Source organism: Balaenoptera physalus (genome assembly GCF_965194825.1).
Source record: "Balaenoptera physalus genome assembly, chromosome: X".
Taxonomy (NCBI): domain Eukaryota; kingdom Metazoa; phylum Chordata; class Mammalia; order Artiodactyla; family Balaenopteridae; genus Balaenoptera; species Balaenoptera physalus.
Genome location: NC_138903.1, coordinates 60,499,897 through 60,520,448, shown reverse-complemented (window position 1 = coordinate 60,520,448; position 20,552 = coordinate 60,499,897). Strand labels below are relative to the sequence as shown.

Below are 20,552 nucleotides of genomic sequence, written 5' to 3'. Positions count from 1 at the left end.
AAGTAGTTCAAATAGAATGATACCAGTTTGGTTTTTGAAAATATGCATGTCTATGTGTTTGTGTAGAAAAAGCGTGGAAGGAAGGAAGATACTGACTGGCCTGAGGAGTCCCTGCACACAGGCCCCCCTGTACCCAAGAGGGCACTTTGGTAAGCTCCAGTGGCTTTTGCTTTCACGCTGCAGCCCAAGAAGTTCTGGCTTCCACTGTAGGACCTGTGGGAAGAGGCCAAGTGGCTCCAAAAGTTACTGTAGACAGAATGAAGGGGTGGTTGCTGCCACAGCTGATAGTGTTATAGTCTTAGGCCCCTAGGTAATGATACATTTCTTGCACATTTTATACATATTTTCATTTAATGTACCGAACATCCCAAGAGATACCTCTAAGACAGGCATTAACTGTCCCATGTTACTGATGAGGAAACTGAAGCCCAGAAAGATTAGATGACTTAATCCAAGTCACAAAGCTAGGAAGTGGGTATATGAGCTGGGCTTCAAATCCAGATAGATGTCCTTGTCTTTGGCTGCTAAGGCAAAAGGGCATGATAATGAGTAAATGAAGAATAGTAAGTAAATGAATGAAATTTGCTTCTGGAATTGAATCCCTTTGGGAACAGTACCCCATGGCTTTTGCACACGAAATTGCCCAGAACACTCACTGTCCTCAGTGACTGTGGTCACTGTTACAAAATGGAGCAGACTGCAAATCCCTCATGTCCTGCCAGATCCCACAGCGAAGGACCCTTCTTGGCTTGTGCTCTGGGCCTGGTTGGAATCTGGCCTGGGTTTACTCTTCCCCGTCCTTCCAGCTGAAGGCATACCCAGTGGAGGAAGCTGGAACAGGCCCAGTGAGATCTTAAGGGTTCCCTAGACAGAAATAGTTATTTCTCTTGTATTTAGGGAGAAGCCTGTAAAATGGGACTCTGCTGGTTTGTTTGCTGCCTTCTGCCAAAGAATTCCGTGGGCAGCACCAGGAGCTCCCCCCACTCCCAGCAAGGCCCACATTACCCAGGCAGTGCCCTCTTCACCAACCTATGCCCTCTTCCCCATTCAGGGCCTCTGCCCGGCCCATGCCCCCTTCCTTGGCCGGTGCACCCTGCCCTCACAACAGTGCCCCGTCTGCATCCAGCCCCTCCCAACTTCATGTGTAGATAATTTCCCTAGCGAGTGCCTCCTCCCCTAGCCAGGTGCCACTCCCTAGCCCTTCCCCGTTCAAAAGCCAGGAATCCCTTTTTCACCTTATACCAATTCATACCCTATACCAACCAGGCCCCTGGTCCTTGTCACCAGCCTATTCCCTCTTCCTCACTTCCCTAACCCTGCTCCTCAGTCTATGCCCCCTGGAGCCAGGCCCCCTTCCCCAGGTAGTCCCATTTCCCCACATTATGCACCCTCTGCCCCAGCAGATAAGCCATCCCCCATCAGAAGCCCTTAACCTGCCTGTGCTTCGAAGCCAGCCAGGCCCTCTTCTCAGCCGGGCTCTCTTTGTCCGTTTATACCTGCCTCCCCGGCTCCCTATGCCCCCTTCCCTGGCCAAGGCTAGCTCCCCAGCCTGGTTCCCTTCCCCTCCTAGGCAGGCTTCCCCTATACCCACCTAGGCCCTCACCCCAGCGGAGTCACGTTCCCAGCCAGTATCCTCTTTTGCAGCAACCCTACCTAGGCCCCTGCCCCAGCTTGCTACCCACCCACCCCCGCCAGCCCGTGCCCAGGCTCCCTGACCCAACTTGGTTTTCCTTTCCCAGCCTATGTCCCCTTGCCCGGCTAGGCGCCTTTCCCCAGCCAGAGCCTCTTCCTCAGCCGATGCCTCCTTCTTTGGATTGGCCCCCTTTCTAAACCAGCCATCTTACCAGCCTGTGTCCAACTCTCCAGCCTCTAGCCACTTACCTGGAAGTTTTCCCACCCCGGGCCACAGCCCAGCCTCTTTACCATCCTATACTGCCAGCCTCCCCTCCCCAGGCAGGCCTCAACCCCAGCCTGTCTTATTCCCCATGCAGGACCCTTCTGCTCGCTGGCCCCTCACCCAGCCAGGGCCTGTTCCCCAACCTGAGACCCTGTTGACAGCCTCCTTAGCCAGGCTACCCTTCCCCAGGCAAGGCCCCTTTTCACCCCTTTGTCCCCTTGCCCTCACGGGACCCCTTCTCCAGAAAGGGCCTCCTTCTGACAGCCAGGTGCTTGTGCCCAGTCTTTTCCCTTTTCAGCTGGACCACTTTTCCGAGGAGTTCCCCCTTCACTGGCCTTTCATAGCCAGTGCCTCCTTCCCTGGCCAAGCATCCTCCTCTCTCAGCTCTCCATCACCAGTAAAATCCCCTCCCCGACCATGTGACATTTCCCTGCCAGGACCCCTTCACACACACACACACATGCCCCCAGCTGGGAACTCTTTCCCAGCCAGACTCCTCCCCACAGCCAGGCTCTCTTCACCCAGGGACCTACAGCCTCTCCCCCAGTCTAAGCTCATTTTCCCAGGCGGGCCTCCTTCCCAGTAAGGTCCCTTTCCTCAAGCGGTATACCCCTTCCTCAACCAAACCCCTTCCCTAGCTTATTCCCCCTCCTCAGCCAGACCTTCCCGCCATCCCTAGCCTGTGCCCCCAGCTAGGTCCCTTTCCTCAACCATGTGCCCTCCCTCAGCCAGGACACACGCCTTCGTTCCCAGGCAGGATCCCTGCCCTAGCAGGCCCTCTCCACCTGCTAATCCCCCTCTTCCAACCAGGTCCATCAACCCGCCTATTATCCCACGCCCAGCCTATGTCAGTCTCAGCATTCGAACCTCTTCCGCCACCTCTCCTGCTAGGTTCCTTTCCTAGCCTGTGCCTCCCTCCCAGGCCCCATTCCCCCGCCAGAGCCCCTCCCCAGGCAGGCCACCTTTCCCTGCCAGGGTATTTGCACCCCCGAACCTCCCCCAGCCCAGCCAGTCTCCCATCCTCAGATTGTGCCACCCTGTCAAGTCTGTGCTCCTTTTCCAAGACAGGCCCCTTCCCACATCCAGGTCCCTTCCCCAGCCTCACCCTCTTCCCCAGCCTAGGCATTTCTCCCCAGCTTAAGCCTACTTTCCCAGACAGATCTCTTTCCCTGATCAGGTGCCATTCCCCAGGCTTTTCCCCCTTTAACAGTCAAGGATTCCTTTCTCATCTTTTGCCCCCTAACTCAACTAAGCCTCTTTCCCTTGACCAGCCAAGTCCTCCTTCCCTAAGCAGCCCCCACTCCATTATCCCCTTCCTAGCCTGGCCTCCTTCTTCACCCTGTGCCCCAGTTCACACAGGTTCCCTTACCTCGCCGTCTCCCCTTCTTCTGCCTGTTCCCCTTTCCCCTGCCACGTCCCATTCATCCTCCTAGACTGACCCCTTCCCCAATTTTCACCCCTTTTCCCAGCCAGGCCCCCTTCTACAGATTATGCCTCCCTTCCTGGCCTATTCTTCCTTCCCCAGCCAGCTTTCTCATCCCTATAAAAGGCACTCTTCTCACAATGCATCCAAATACCTAGTTTTCTCAGGGACTTCCTCTTCTCAGCCAGCTGGCTATCTGAAAATGTATCTGATGCACACATTTACACAGTGGGCTATCTGGCAGGATTTCTATATTTGTATTTTGAAAACAGATTCCCCCCCACGACCCCCTGCCTTCAAAAAAAAAAAAAAAAACAGTGGCACTTCTTTCCCTCCTGCCACTAGCCCTGGACTGGCAAGTTTTTGAAAGTGAGAATTCTTTTTCATGCATAGCAATGAGAACATCCTTAACTGAAGCCATTTCATGATGTTTTCACTGAGTGAAACATCAACTCAGGATAGCTTCAACTATCTTGGTACTCCCTAAATCCTTCCCTGGGGGATATTGCACTCCAGGCCACCATCAAGGCTGCAGGCCCATTCCATCTTCCAAAAGCCTCATCTGTCACTGTGTCCTCCCCCTTGTCTCCTGTTCCCTAACCCTCCAGGATTCCTTTGCTGAAGTCGATCCTGGTATACAAACTCTATATGAACTAAGTCAGCTATACAAAAATGAAAACCAGGTATTTTTTAAACTGCTTTTATTCTTTAAACAAATTACTGTTCCCCTTTGTATATTTTATTTTAGAACAGTTGGTGTGTACAAAGAATTTTTAAATCAATTTAAGTAATCTCACTGAAATACAGGATCTAAAGGTTAAATTTTTTTAAATTGTTTACTGCAAATCATTTCACTTTTACTTTTTTTTTTGGCAAATTCAAGATATCAACAAGTCTAAAATATCAACAAAAGTATATTGCTCACTTTTTTTTTTTGCTTCATATCAGTTGCAGATATGACAAAATGAATCAACTCCTTTAATACTTTTAAAAATCTCTCTTTAAATACTTTTTATCTCTAAGAATTAAGGAAAACGACTAAGTTCAGATCTTTCACACTCATACCGGTTGTAGATAGAACAAAGTGGACCAACCGCTTGCACAAAATTATACCCTTTTATGTCTGAGAATAAAGGAAACTTACTAGTTGATCTCACCCCTCACAGTAAGTTAAACTACCTATCAGTTTGTCTCTTCTTACTTCACATCAATTGCAGATATAATGAAATGAATCAACTACTTGAATAAAGTCATGCCCTTTCTTATATTTAATAAAGGAAATTAAATTGAGATCTTTCACATCTTAGAACAAACCTTATCTAGCCTATCAGTTTAGGTAAATCTACTTGCTACATTTAACGCTTACATTTAAACTTCTAAAGTTAACAAACATTATTTAGAGTTCAGGAAACATGTAAACAACTGTAATTAATTTGCAACCATACAAGGTTTTATGAAAAAACAAAACAAAATACTAGGGCTCCCCTGGTGGCTCAGTGGTTAAGAATCCCAGGGACACAGGTTCGAGCCCTGGTCGGGGAAGACCCCACATGCCGCAGAGCAACTAAGCCTGTGCGCCACAACTTCTGAGCCTGTGCTCTAGAGCCTGCAAGTCACAACTACTAAGCCCACACACCATAACTACTGAAACCCGCGTGCCTAGAGCCGGCGCACTGCAACGAAGACCCAATGCAGCTAAAAAAAAAAAAAAAAAAAAAAAATACCAGAGGAGGTCTTGTTTGTAACTTGAGACGTCTCCTGAGTAGCCCAGTTGAAGTGGAAAGCAAAACCCCCAAACAGCCCACGATACATTTTTTCCCCCAAAGAACTAAGCAAAAGGCATTCCCAAATCATTTCATTCACATCAACTCCAACTTTAAGTAATCAATACGTTCACGGGGCAACCGGAAGATTCTGAGCTAAACTGACTTTTTTCCCCAAGTGAAGAACGCATCAAACCAAGTTGCTTTGAACCCCAAAGTTACTTGCAACGTGACCAGTTCTCATGGGTGGGGGGCGGGGCAGAGACCCTTCAGGGCAAGAAAGGTGAGAACTTGGCAAACTCACTCCCGCTAGGGTAGGACAGTACAGATCCCTCCCTGGTCACTGGCCTCCGGTCCCCCCACCCCATGAAAGAAGAAACCCAGGGACGATCGAGGAGGACAGAAGATCGAGGGAGGAAGAAGGGGGGGGTGCGGGGACGGAGAGAGGGGGTGAACTCTGAGTGAAATGAATAAACAAAACCCCGAGAAAACCAAAGGAAAAAAGCGGAGCCTGCTGAGGAGACGCGGCGCCGGCGGCTTCGGCTCCAACGGCTGCCGCCGCGGCGATGGCGGCAGCGGGCCTAGAAGAGACGCCGGGCCACGCTGCTGACGGAGCCGGCGCGGAGCGGCTTCACGGAGCTGTAGTGCTCCCCGCAGCTGTAGGAGTAGCGCTGGTAGACCAGGATGATTGGCTTCTTGGTGTACTCCTCTCCCATGATGACGACGGGCGAGTTGGCCTGGATCACCTCGATGGGGGTCTGCAAGACGTGCGACAGGGCCCTCAGCTCGAGCTGGCCTCCCCACGACGCCGTGAGCACGATGTCGTCGCAGTACCTCAAGAAGCCGTCGCGGCTGCCGGCGATGCCGGCTTCGGGGCTGCTGAAGAAGGACAGGAAGTCGTCGACATGGTTCCGCATGTACTCGGCGGTGCGCCTCCGCAGGCAATCCACGGTCACGGAGGGCACCAGCTGGTGTTGGATGGCGCGGTACATGCAGTGGCCGTCGGCCGGGATAGCCTGCATCTGCAGATTCCTGGCCCGCAGGATGGCGCCGAGCTCCATTTCCTCGTCGTGGCAGAAGCTGGGCAGATGCTCCATCTCAGCCTCGGCCACCCTCTCCTGGCTTTCTCCCTCTCGGGCCACCTTTCTTTCCCACCCTCTCTGTGCCTTCGAGAGGTGAGGAGGCTCGTTCTTGAGATCCACCTTGGGCAGATCTTCAGTGACAGAATCGTGGCTGCTGTTATCAGGGAAACTCTCCTGGAACTTCTTCAGCTCCTGCTGGTGCTTCTGCTCCATCTCGGCCTCGAGGCGGGCCATATCGAGGAGCAACTGCTCTCTTCCCTTCTCGTCGGTCTTGGGGACCGAGCTCTTCATGTCCTGAATGTGGTCCTGCAGCTCTGTCTTCTCGCGGTTGTGGCGTCGTATCATCTGCTGATGCTCACGCTGTGAATCTCCCATGATGTTTAAGGGCAGGCGAGAATCGAAGTTTGGTGGCTGAGGTACTGCTACAGTTCACTTCAACAGTCTAACCGCCCAACTGGCTAGAGCTCCTCAGTCTCCCCTGGCGGCTGTACTCTGTTCCCCTCACCCACGGTTGCCCGCACTCTATTCACGGCCCTCTCTGCCATTGGCCACTGTCTCTCCACGGCTACGCCTCCTAAACACGCCTGGCACTACGATTGGCTGTTGGGAGACCCTACATATGCCCTCATTAGACGCCGTAGCAATGGGTGCTTCCGGTTTTAGCGGGGTTCCTGTCCCGGCTGTAAAATCCCGCCTTTGTGCGTTATGTGCAGCAACTGAGCCTGTGGAGGTTTTCGTGGACTCTTCTTTTTTTTTTTTTTTTGCAGGAAGCGCTAGGGCGTGTTTAGGGTACAGGCTCCAGTGACACCCACTGGGTTCAAAATCCTGGCTCCACCACCTAAGATGTGTGATCACAGGCAAGTTGCTTGAATCTCTGAACCCCTCTTCCTTGTTAGAAAGTACGGATACCCCAGAGATGATCCGCAGCCAGGTTAGGGGCCACAGGCCAGTATCTGTTCCAAGGAGTCTCTTCTCGCTGCTGCCCTACCTCACAGGGCAGTTGCGGGAAGTAGTGTTAAGTCGCTCTGCATGCTGTGCTCTCACCGCATCGGCAGGTATTCTTCCCCTTCATGCGGGAAGATCTGGAGTTAGGTAGTTACAAAGCCCCGTGTCACCACCTCCTAACTACATCCAATCTCTCCCAGCTAGGCTAGAAGATGGTCATCACAGGAGAGGCAAGGCAATTAAAAAAAAAATCAAAACTGAGGAGAGGCCTCTCTTTCTGCTCTTCTGAAGACCTCTCCTACACAGGGAGGTCCTGCAGGTATAGACAACACCCTGCTTCAACATATCTACTCCCCTTTGAAGAAGCCATCACCCACAAAGGAGGCAGGGCAAGAAAGGCTTCAATGTTCAGTTTCCTTTAGTGACCCCCATTCTCCCTGAAGGGCAGGTGCAGGCAGCTAGGCGATGGCAAGAGATGTTCACTTGAAGATCTTGCCCTGATTGAAGGCTTTGCCCACATGCTGGAAGGCCCCATCCCAGGAAAAGTATTCTCGAACCAGCGTCTGGGTCTCCTCGCTGCTGGGATCCAGTTTCTGCCATGTGTGTGGCTCATAGTGCACCTGCCAATCTGGACTCAGCGGAAGGGCAAGCTCCTGGCCTCAGAAGACCCAGACTCCAGAAATGGAGCTGCTATTGTTGGTTCCAAACAGAATGACACTGGCAAAGGCATTCTTCCTCAGTTTGTCCAGTCGCTGGAGCATTCCAGTGATGAGGTTGCAGCTCATGAAGGTCTGGGTGAGCTCTTCAGGGAAGCTGTGCTCGGAGTACCACAGGGACCAGCCATCTTTATCAAAGTGCTCCCCAAAATACGGCAGCGCCACGGAGAGTGTGTCCTCGTTGGAGTACTTGTGCTTAAATTCATCCAACACAAAGGTACTCTTGGGCAGGTGAGCAAAGGGATCCTTGGCCTTCGGCTCAGCAGCCAGTGCCTGCTCACATTCATCCAGCTCCTCCTCAGTAGCAGGGGCAGCTGTCTTCTTCTCCTCTTTCTGCTCAGCCTGGGGCTTCTGCTTCTCTTCTCGGGAAGCTTTCTCTTTCCGTGGGGTGTCTTTCTTAGGCTGGCTCTCTGCAAACTTTTTAGCATCAAATTGGGCCATTTCCTCACAGAGTTTCACCTCCCCCAAGACCGCCCGGAACTGGGGCTGGTTAATGCAGGTGAGGAACCAGCGGTTTGTATTAGGGAAGGCCTGGCGGAAAGAAGGCTCCAGAACCTGTTTATAAAGCCACAACACGGTGCAGAAAACTGTCATGTCAGTCAGCGTCACACGTTCGCCCACCAGAAAAGTCCTTGTCTTCAAGTGAGCATCCAGGAGCCCCAGAATTCGCCTCACCTCCTCCTTTGCATTCTCTGTGGCCTGCTTGTTGTGGTGCATGATGCCCAAGGTGGGGAACACCCAGGTACTGGCTGTGGGAACTATGTCGCTATCAGCAAAGCTCACCCCCTGCACCACCTGGGCTGCTGCTTCAGGAGTACTTCCCCGCAGCTCCTTGTTGCCCACATAGTAGGCAATGTCATTGCTCTTGAACACACAGAATCCATCGTCACCCTCAAAGGCTGGAACCTTGCCAGCAGGAAATTTACGGAGAAATTCGGGGGTGCGGTTGGTTTGGCCAAAATGGAAGTGGGGTGGTGCGGAGAGCACGTGGACCTGAGCCCCGCTGTACTGAGCGGCAATGAGGGCCTTGAAGGCCCTCCAGTTCTCAGGATATGTGTACAGGGTCCCAGCCGCCATGGGGATTCCACAGAGAAAGGGGCTCGTGGACTCTTAACTGCTTACTTCACTTCCTAGCCTGAACACAATGCAGACACTGGTCATGCTTGAGAATCACATGACAAATACTGTTACACCAGCTGAATGTGCTCTGACACTGGACTTCCCATTGCTCCCAGTGTTCAGGAGGCAATGTGGCTCTCTCCAGTTCTTTAGTTGCCTTGACTGATGAACACTTAATTTTGTGTATCAGAGCAAAGATATTTCTTTATGGTCCTGGGAACACAGAATCCTTTCAGTTTAGGCCTCAGATCCACCCTGTCCCATCTCAGTGTGAGAAAGCAACAACCTTAAAGTTCACTACAGCTGAGCAGACTTCGTCTTGTGCCAACAGAATGCACCTACCCTAAACTCCCCTTCTCCTGGGTTCCCAGCTTCCAAAATGGGCTCCCATGAAGCACCACAGCTGGCCTTCATCAAGCCACTTCCTTCTGATTATTTTGAATCTCTAAAAGTTCTAAAAAATAAAATAAAATAAAGTAAAATAAAATCCCTAAGCTCTTTCAAATATGCTCTCATCCTGCCCCACTCTGCTCATCTGTATCTTGAATTCCCAAACAGGAAGGCTCTTGAGACAACCTCCTCCTTGTTACAAATGAGGAAAGTGGACATTTGTCCAAGTTTTTACATATATCAAAACTTCAGTCGTTTTTATTGCTAAGTAGTATTCCAGGATATGGATGTACTGTAGTTCATTTAACCATTCACCTGTTGAAGGACATCTGGGTTGTTTCCAGTTTGAGGTTGTTACAACCTCTGCTATAAACATCCATACACAGGTTTTTTGTGTGAGCACAAGTCTTCATTTCTCTGGGAAAAAATGCCCAGGAGTGCAATTTCTGAGTCATATTATAAGTGTATGTTTAGTTTTTTAAGCAGCTGTTTTCCAGAGTGGTTGTACCATTGTGCATTCTCAGCAGCAGGGTATGCAGTATCCTGTTTCTCTGCATCCTCACCAGCATTTGGTGTTGTCATAATTTTTTATTTTTAGTCATTCTGATAGATGTGTAGTGACATGTCACTGTGGTTTTAATTTGTGTTTCCCTGGTGGCTAATCATGTTCATCTTTTCATGTGCCCATTTGCCATCTGTGCTGTATCCTCTTGGGTAAAATCTTTACGTCGTTTGCCCGTTTTATAACTGGACTGTTTTTTACCGCTGAGTTTTGAGACCCCTTTCTATATTCTAGATACTTGTTCTTTGTTGGATATGTGTTTTGCAAGTATTTTCTCCCACATTGTAACTTGTCTTTTCATCTCCTGGTGTTTCTCAGAGCAAAAGTTTTAAATTTCGATGAAGTCCAATTTATGAATTTTTTCCTCTCTAAGTCATGGTTTTGGTGTCAAGAACTCTTTGTCTAACTCTAGATACCAAAGAATTTGTCCTTTTTTTTTTTTTTTTTTTACTAAAAGTTTTACAGTTTTGGGTTTTAAATTGAAATCTGTGATCTGTTTTGTGTTTATTTTCATGCAAAGTTTGAGGCTTAAGCCAAGGTTCATTCTTTTGCCTGTGGTTGTCCAATTGCTCCAGCATCATTTGCTGGAAAGGCTATGCTTCCTCCATTGAATTGGTTTTGCATCTTTGTCAAAAATCAGTTAGGCATATTTGTGTATGTCTATTTCTGGATTCTCTATTCTGTTCCACTGATCAATGTGTCTATCCCTCCTCCAACACCATAGTCTTGATTACTATGGAATAAGTCTTGAATATAGGTAGACCCTTTCGTTCAATTTTATTCTTTTTCAAAACTGTTTTAGCTATTCTAATTCCTTTGTCTTTCCATATAAATTTTAGAATAATCTTGTCTATATCTGCAAAAAAATCTTTCTGGGATTTTCATAGGAATTGTGTTAGAGCCATATATTAATTTGAGGAGAATTGACATCTTTACTACGTTGAGTTTTCCAATCCATGAACACCTGTGTATGTATCTCCATTTATTTAAATTTTCATTGATTCTTTTCATGAATGTTTTATAATTTTCAGCATATATGTCCTGCACATATTTTGTTAGATTTACATTTAAGCATTTCATTCTTTGAGTGATTGTAAATGGTATTGTATTTTTAATTTTGGTGTTCACATGTGCGTTGCTAGCATACAGAAGTACAGTTGACTTTTGTATGTTCATCTTGTATTCTATGACCTTGTTGAACTGACTTACTATTTCTAGGTGTTTTATTTTTTTTTTTTTTTGGTAGGTTCTTTGGAAATTTCTATGTAGACAATCATGTTGCCTGTGAATAGGGACAGTTTTATTTCATTTTTCCAGTCTGTATCCTCCTTTCATTTCCCTTTTTTGCCTTATTGCACTGATTATAACTTCTAGCACTATATTGAATAAGAGTGGTGAGGGCGGGCAGGCTCGCTTTGTTCTGGGTCTTGGGGGAAAGCATTTCATCTTTCAACATTAAGTATGAATTAGCTGCAGGGTTTTTTGGGGGTTATTTGGTAGATGATCTTTATCAAGTTGAGGAAATTCCCCTCTCTATTTTTCTGAGACTTTTTTTTTTAACCTGAATGGGTATTGAATTTTGTCAAATATTTTTTTCTGTATCAATTGAATTGTTTGTGTGATTTTTCTTCTTTAGCCTGTTAATATGGTGGGTTACGTTGATGGATTGTCAAGTATTGAACCAGTCTTGCATTCCTGAAATAAACCCCACTTGGTCATGGTTTACAATTCTTTATATACATTGCTCAATTCTATTTCCTAATATTTTATTAAGGATTTAAAAATCTAGCTTCATGAGAGATATTGGCCTGTCGGTTTCTCTTTCAGCACTGTTTTGTTTGGTTTTGATATTAGGGTAATACTAGCTTCAGAAAATGAATTTGGAAGTGTTCCTTCCTCTTCTGTTTTTCTAGAAGAGATTAGGTAACAGTGTTAATTTTTTCGGTGTTTGGTGGGATTCTTCAGTGAAAACATCTGGGCCAAAAGATTGCTGTTGGGGGAGCATTCAAATTACAAAATTGTTTTCCTTAATAGTTGTGGGGCTAATCAAATTATGTATCTCATATCGGTTGGATTTTGGTAGTTTGTGTTTTTTGAGGCATTGGTCGGTTTCATCTAAGTAATCAAATTTTTGTGTGTAGAGTTGTTTTCAGTATTCCATTATTATGGTTTCATGTGTGCAGGATCTGTAGTGATATTCCCTGCTTTATTCCTGATATTAGTAATTTGTGTCTTCTCTCTTATGTTATTTACTCTGTCAGTCTTGCCAGAGATTTGTCAATTTTAATGATCTTTTCAAAGAACCAGCTCATAGTTTCATTGATTTTCCCTATTGCTTTTCTGTTTTCAATTTCATTGATTTTTGCTGTCAGTTTTCCTTCTCTCTGCTTGCTTTGGGTGTACGTTACTATTCTTTTTGGTGGGAGCTTAGATGATTCATTTCAGGCTTTTCCTCTTTTTTCTAATGTGTACATTTAGTGCCATAAATCTCCTTCTCAGTACTACTTTAATTGTATCTCACATGTTTTGATGTATTTTATTTTCATTCTCATTCAATGTATTTTTGGGTTCCCTTGAGACTATTTGGCTCATGGATTATTTAGTAGTGAATTATTAGTTTCCAAATGTTTGCAGATTTTCCTATCTTTCTGTTATTGATTTCTACTTTGATTCATTTGTGGTTGGATAACACATTCTTTATGATTTCAATTTGTTTAAATTTGGGGGGATTGTTTATGGCCCAGGGTATGTTCTATCTTGACATATGTTCCATGAGCACTTGAAAAGAATGTATTTTCTGTTATGGTTGGGTGATGTGTTCTATACATGTTGTTTAGATTCCATTGGTTGATAGTATTGTTGACCTCTATATCCTTCCTGATTTTCTGTCAGAATCTTCTATTTATTGTTCAGAGAAGTGTGTTGAAGTCTCTAACTGTAATTCTAGCTTTTTCGATTTCTCCTTTCAGTTCTATCAGGTTTTGCTTCACATATTTTGCAAGTCTGTTGCAAATTTTACACATTGAGGATTGCTTTGTCTTTTTGGTGGATTCACCCTTTTATCGTTATGTAATGCCCCCTCTGTCTCCAGTAATTTTCTTTAGTCTAACATCTTTATTTGATATTAATATAAGCACTCGCTTTTCTTTATTATTTGCATGATATATATTTTTCTATCCTTTTACTTTCAACCTCCCAATATCATTATATTTGAAGTGATTTTTTTGTAGATAGCATATAGTTGAGTCATGTTTTTTAATCTACTCTACCAATCTTTGACTTTTAACTGGCGTATATAGATCATTTACATTTAAGGTAATTATCAACATGTTAGGGCTTAAGTCTGACACTTAACTTTTTGTTTTCTGTTTGTTCTGAGTTCACTTCTTTGTGTTCTTTTCCTCCCTTCCTTTGGGTTATGTGAACGTTTTTTAGAATTCAATTTTGATTTATCTATAGGTATACCTCATAGATATTGCGGGTTTCATTCCGGACCACCACAATAAAGTGAATATTGCAATAAAGTGAGTGACACCAATTTTTTTGTTTCTTAGTGCGTATAAAAGTTATGCTTACACTGTACTATAGTCTATTAAGTGTGCAATAGCATTATGTCTAAAAAAACAACGTACATTCCTTAGTTTTAAAATACTTCATTGCTAAAAAATGCTACCAATCATCTGAGCCTTCAGCGAGTTGTAATCTTACTGCAATAGTAATATCAAAGATCACTGATCACAGATCACCATAACAAATATAATAATAATGAAAAAGTTTGAAAGATTGCAAGAATTACCAAAATGTGACACAGAGACATGGGGTGAGCAAATGCTGTTGGAAAAATGAGGCCAAAATACTTGCTAGACTCAGGGTTGCCACAAACCTTCAATTTGTAAAAACCGCTGTACTAGAACTAGCTTTTAGTTTTATTGATGTTTGCTATTGTTTTCTTTGTTCCTATTTCATTTGTTTCTGCTCTGATCTTTATGATTTCTTTCCTTCTGCTAACTTTGGATTTTGTTTGCTCTTCTTTCTCTAGTTCCTTTAGGTATAAGGTTAGATTGTTTATTTGAGATTTTTCCTGTTTCTTGAGGTAGGCTTGTATTGCTATAAACTTCCCTCTTAGAAGTGCTTTTGCTGCATCCCATAGGTTTTGAGTCATCGTGTTTTCATTGTCATTTGTCTCTAGGTATTTTTTGATGTCCTCTTTGATGTCTTCAGTGATCTCTTGGTTATTTAATAACGTATTGTTTAGCCTCCGTGTGTTTGTATTTTTTAGGTTTTTTTCCCTGTAATTCATTTCTAATCTCATAGCGTTGTGGTCAGAGAAGATGCTTGATATGATTTCAATTTTCTTAAATTTACTGAGGCTTGATTTGTGACCCAAGATGTGATCTATCCTGGAGAATATTCCATGCGCACTTGAGAAGAAAGTGTAATCTGTTGTTTTTGGATGGAATGTCCTATAAATATCAATTAAATCTATCTGGTCTATTGTGTCATTTAAAGCTTGTGTTTCCTTATTAATTTTCTGTTTGGATGACCTGTCCATTGGTGTAAGTGAGGTGTTAAAGTCCCCCACTATTACTGTGTTACTGTCCATTTCCTCTTTTATAGCTGTTAGCAGTTGCCTTATGTATTGAGGTGCTCCTATGTTGGGTGCATATATATTTATAATTGTTATATCTTCTTCTTGGATTGATCCCTTGATCACTATGTAGTGTCCTTCCTTGTCTCTTGTAACATTCTTTATTTTAAAGAGTATTTTATCTGATATGAGTATTGCTACTCCAGGTTCCTTTTGGTTTCCATTTGTGTGGAATATCTTTTTCCATCCCCTCACTTTCAGTCTGTATGTGTCCCTAGGTCTGAGGTGGGTCTCTTGTAGACAGCATATATATGGGTCTTGGTTTTGTATCCATTCAGTGAGCCTGTGTCTTTTGGTTGGAGCATTTAATCCATCCACGTTTAAGGTAATTATCGACATGTAAGTTCCTATTACCATTTTGTTAATTTTTATGGGTTTGTTTTTGTAGGTCCTTTTCTTCTCTTGTGTTTCCCACTTAGAGAAGTTCCTTTAGCATTTGTTGTAGAGCTGGTTTGGTGGTGCCGAATTCTCTTACCTTTTGCTTATCTGTAAAGCTTTTGATTTCTCCATTGAACCTGGATGAGATTCTTGCTGGGTAGAATAATCTTGGTTGTCGGTTCTTCCCTTTCATCACTTTATTTTTTTTTTTAATTTTATTTATTTATTTATGGTTGTGTTGGGTCTTCGTTTCTGTGCGAGGGCTTTCTCTAGTTGGGGCAAGTGGGGGCCACTCTTCATCGCGGTGCACGGGCCTCTCACTATCGCAGCCTCTCTTGTTGCGGAGCACAGGCTCCAGACGCGCAGGCTCAGTAGTTGTGGCTCACGGGCCCAGTCGCTCTGCGGCATGTGGGATCTTCCCAGACCAGGGCTCGAACCCGTGTTCCCTGCCTTGGCAGGCAGATTCTCAACCACTGTGCCACCAGGGAAGCCCCCTTTCATCACTTTAAATATGTCCTGCCACTCCCTTCTTCCTTGTAGAGTTTCTGCTGAGAAATCAGCTGTTAACCTTATGGGAGTTCCCTTGTATGTTATTTGTCGTTTTTCCCCTGCTGCTTTCAATAATTTTTCTTTGTCTTTAATTTTTGCCAATTTGATTACTATGTGTCTCAGCGTGTTTCTCCTTGGGTTTATCCTGTATGGGACTCTCTGGACTTCCTGGACTTGGGTGGCTATTTCCTCTCCCATGTTAAGGAAGTTTTCAACTATAATCTCTTCAAATATTTTCTCTGGTCCTTTCTCTCTCTCTTCTCCTTCTGGGACCCCTATTCACAACATAATGTGAATGTTGTTGCATTTAATGTTGTTCCAGAAGTCTCTTAGACTGTCTTCATTTCTTTTCATTCTTTTTTCTTTAGTCTGTTCTGCAGCAGTGAATCCCATCTCTCTGTCTTCCAGGTCACAAACTCGTTCTTCTGCCTCAGTTATTCTGCTATTGATTCCTTCTAGTGTAGTTTTCATTTCAATTATTGTATTGTTCATTTCTGTTTGTATGTTCTTTAATTCTTCTAGGTCTTTGTTAAACATTTCTTGTACCTTCTTGATCTTTGCCTCTATTCTTTTTCCGAGGTCCTGGATCATCTTCACTCTCATTATTCTGAATTCTTTTTCTGGAAGGTTGCCTATCTCCACTTCATTTAGTTGTTCTTCTGGGGTTTTATCTTGTTCCTTCATCTGGTACATAGCTCTCTGCCTTTTCATCTTGTCTATCTTTCTGTGAATGTTGTTTTTGTTCCACAGGCTGCCGGATTGTAGTTCTTCTTGCTTCTGCTGTCTGCCCTCTGGTGGATGAGGCTATCTAAGAGGCTTGTGCAAGTTTCCTGATGGGAGGGACTTGTCTGGGGTAGAGCTGGCTGTTGCTCTGGTGGGCAGAGCTCAGTAGCGACCACAGCTGGGTTTTTGATAAGGATTAGATGGCAGGGAGTTCAAGGTTATCTTTTCCAATGAGAAGCACTGGGAATGGTGATAGGTCATCTTGTTGATTAACAGCATATGCTTTGCCAGTTGGTGAGGTGGGAGGGGAAAAGTATTAAAGCCTATCTTGCAGGGGGCTGTGATGATCAAATGTATGTAAGGCACCCAGTTCAGTGTCTGGCACCGAGGAAGACAGTAATAAACGGAAGTTCCTTTCCTCTACCTTACCCCAGTCCCTACCTCCCAGCTCCTGCCCCCACTCCATTCTCACACATCCTCCCCTTTCCATTTCACCACCGCCAGTCCTCCTCCCCTTCATAGGCCAACAGAGACAGCAGTTTCCATGGTAATCAGCATACTCATTAGTTCAGAGTTTATTGGTCCTTAAGTGTCTGTCTGGACTGAGTTCCTAGCTCACATCAGAGGGAGCTTTCCAGTGAGCTCAAGGGTTATTGAGAAATTGTCACACACAAGCCATTATATTCAAGTTTTCCTAATTAGAAACAACAGCATACAATGATATTTTGGTGTAAAGAGAGAAGATGTGAGGAAATCATCTCATCCTGGATGCTCTAGATGCTCACAGCTCCTAGGCATCTGGAGAATCACTCCCCAGCACTCGCAGATGCAGGATTACATCACTGGGGTGTAGGTTTTGGAGTGTGAGTAAGGAGGCCGGGAGACTGAGCAACAGGAAGCCAACCTCACTGAAGGTATTTTGGGTATCTTTCTGAGGATTTGTTCTTTCCTTACCCTCCCACCTGTCCCTTCAGGCTCTAAGGTCATAAGAGTTTCCTGCTCTGTTCATGCTGGGTTTCTAGACTGACCCCCACCTTGTCCTTGACTGTACTCCTATGCTTGAACTGATTTGCTCATTCTGTCAGCCACCATTTATCAGTCCTACGAGATGCCAGGCACTGTGCCAGGCACTGTGGATATAACCATAAACACAGTAGACAAAGATCCCTAACCTCAAGGAGCTTACAGCCAAATAGGGGAAGACAGTCAAAAAACAAGGAACTGCAGAAACGTATGGTTTCAAGGTAATGGCTTTTTCTGCAATTTGCCTGGGCAGAAGAAAGGGCTAATTTAGAAATAACACCCTTCTCTTCTTTAAGCCCATATGTTATTAGGGCAGCATCCTCTGGAATTTATAGGAAAATGAAATGTATAGACTATATAACTACCGACATCACTACATCGATAAGTTCTGTTCACCGAGTACTTTCTCTCTTGTGTGTGTACTCTCTCCTTTTGGAAACATACCTTGCATGGAAGAGTTTGTACGTGGTTTCAGAATTTTACTGTGATGATGTTTGTCTACTTTGCAGATTTTCATGGCACCTAGCACAGCTGAGTGAAGGCAGTGGGGCAAGGTTTTCCCTGATGAAAATGAAGTGCTCTTTTGAGCATTTCTTACATTTCATTGATTTTCTTAGGTGTCCTTGTATTCTTATAACTAAAAGTACATAGGCATGGCTTAAATACTGGTTGACATTCACCCCATGGTTAAAAATTTTGGCCATCATATGGGAGGGATATTTAAATGGAGGGTTCCAGGAACAAACCCTGCTGATGTGGGAAATATGACAATCTCTTTAAATTCACACTCCACATGCCCTCATAGCATCTTGCTATTATTGCAGTCTAAAGGTTAGCCTGAGCATCCTGCATCTCTTCGTGTCTAAGTTTGCAGCCCCAGGAGAGAGAGAAACAGCTCTCAGTGCCTGTGAGGTCATGGCGTTCCAAGCTTCTCCATTGTTGGAAACACCAGAGTCCCCAGAGCAGAAGAGGAGAGGAAGGGTATGTCATTTTAGGGTCATTTTAGGGCAGTACTTTAAAGGATGTTAAAGTGAATCATGTATGTTAGGAAAAATATCTCTTACACAAATATATTTCTTTGTCAAAGGTGTGTATGCGTGTGTGTGAGAGTTGAGTGTATGTGTGCGTGTGCATTGTGTGTGTGTGTGTGTGCATGTGTGGATACTGTGTGCATGCACAGTGTGTGAGAGTGTGTGTCTGTGTCCCATCTCGTCATGTTCCTGTTCTCCAGTCACGGCAAGGAGTGTACTGTCCACTGTGTCTCTTTGGGACCAGAACTGCACGTATCTAACCTTGAATTCAGCTTCCTCCATGAGCCCCTTCTCCCCTCCCTGGCAAGAACTGGAAGACAGGACCTAGTGAGGAGTCAGAAAAATGCAGAGAAATAAAACTGTGCAGGAGGCGGCAATGAGGATGATAAACCCATAATTCCGACTGGAAGAAGAGTAGAACCACCGTTAGCGTCTTGTATTACCCTTATCAATCTGGATGCATCCCCTATGCAGAGTTTAAGTCAAAACTCCAGGCTTAATACTAAAAAGGAAGCATAGTTTGGAAAGATAGTTTTGAAAAAAATCAAGGAAAATTCACATACGTCTTAAGAAAATGGTTTCATTCTATGATGCATTACTGAGAAATAAAGTTCTTAAATCTGTATAACTGTTATCAGGCAATTTATAGGTGTCTCATCTAGTACTCGGACATAAGAAGAATAACTGGAATAAAAAGAATACATTGGCTGGCTTTAAATTCGAGCTTTTTAAGGAGAAAACTGTGACAAGATTGTATGTCCACTCAGTGAGATTTATTTTCTAAGCAAGAGCTGTTTGGAAGATTCAGCATAAATATGAAAATCTCTTCCCAAAAGGGCATGAACCTGCTTGCCCTAAGGCAGTTTTCTTCTCTGAAACAGAAGCATATCCATATAGTCTTTACTCTAATGTATATTCTTTATATCTGGTACTTAGAAGGTGATAATTATGCATTGTATATATGATTGTGTGCCTTGCAATAAAATATGAACTGTACCTAAAATCAAAGAAACAAAAAACCAAAAAAAAAAAACCCCAAGGAACTGCAGAATGGCATGCAAAATTAAAGCTGAGCTTTGGAACAATCTTGCTCTTGACTAGGGTCCCAGCCCTGTTTCTCCCTTTTTTCCTCCTTATCAATGGTCTATATACTCAGTGTAGCTTCTCCTTCCTCCTCTGCTAAGGGATCACATGCGTGCACGTAGGAGAGTGTGAGACTCGTTACTGTCACCAGTGGCATGAGGTTAGATGTAAGGGTGAGTCTTCTGGGAGAAATGGCCATGTGAGCCCCCCAAATCCTGGGGTCCCTTTGGAAATAGAAAAGGTCCCTGTTGCCCACCAGGGCAGAGGAGAGCAGCCATCTCCAGTCCTCTGGCATCTTCCAGCTGAGTCAGTCTTGGCCTTTCTTGCCCCCATCCCTAGCATCCTGTTTTGGTTTCTTGGTCAGCCTCCATCTCCTGATCATTCTTAGTTTGCCAGCTGTGAGAAAGGGAGACTGGCACTTGAACCAGAAAGCCCTGCCCAACAAGCAGAAGAGTTGGATGGAATGGGTGTGGGTGTGAAGTGTGCAGGAAAAACCCCCTAGCATAGTGAGGACACCTTTGAGAGAATTTGACTAAACCATTAAGTGCAGAAGATGGGAGCTACCATGATCTCTAGGTCAGCTGAGAAATTGGAGGTGACCCATGGGCCTCCCTAGGTCACTGAGTGGGGTCTGCTCTCTGGATGTGACAGAAAAAGTCAACTGCTGACCATGTGATCCTGGGACTGAGGGTTGCCAAGTTTAGCAAATAAAGACACAAGACTCCATTAAATTTGAATTTCAGATGAACAATGAACAATGTTTTAGTATAAGTATGTCCCATGCAACATTTGGGACATACTTATACTAAAACATTGTTGGTTGTTTATGTGAAATTCAGATTTAACTGGCATCCTGTATTCTATCTGGGAACCCTATGGGGGTGGGGTAAAAACTGCTATGTTAGGGAAAGACTAGCTTTGTTTTTTTTTGTCTGTTTCCAGGGGAGTAGAGTAGGACCAGTGGAGAGCTGGGCCTCGGTCTGAGAGCAGGAAGAAGGATTTCACTGGCAGGGCACTCGATGACAGCTATGAGGAGCCCTCCGTGAGTAACTTGGAATTAGAAACCTTGGAGAGTCCTTCCAGCTCTGACAGTCTCTGAGCCTCAGAATCTCTAGGGATTTTAAAAGGATGGGGTGGGGAGATGATGGAGGAGGATAAGGCTAAGAATTAGAAGCCCCCAAAGAGCCTTCACCATTTTTCTCTTTGGTGTTAGGATGGTG

At 44.9% G+C, this 20,552-nt stretch overlaps 1 protein-coding gene and 1 pseudogene across 2 annotated transcripts; both read right to left on the bottom strand.

The window, feature by feature from the left end:
* Positions 1-1,551: 1,551 nt before the first annotated feature.
* On the bottom strand, positions 1,552-7,383 carry OTUD6A (OTU deubiquitinase 6A). The gene has a single exon (XM_082446201.1). It carries the CDS (start codon positions 6,538-6,540, stop codon positions 5,665-5,667), a length of 876 nt encoding a protein of 291 aa, XP_082302327.1. The 5' UTR covers positions 6,541-7,383; the 3' UTR covers positions 1,552-5,664.
* A 127-nt stretch (positions 7,384-7,510) lies between these two features.
* LOC309652429 (elongation factor 1-gamma pseudogene) lies at positions 7,511-8,938 on the bottom strand (annotated as a pseudogene). The gene has a single exon. The product of its transcript is annotated as an elongation factor 1-gamma pseudogene (transcript).
* Between the last annotated feature and the right edge of the window lie 11,614 nt (positions 8,939-20,552).

Bases quoted from the DNA above. Each gene is read 5' to 3' on its own strand.
- OTUD6A (XM_082446201.1), bottom strand. From the start codon at position 6,540: ATGGGAGATTCACAGCGTGAGCATCAGCAGATGATACGACGCCACAAC.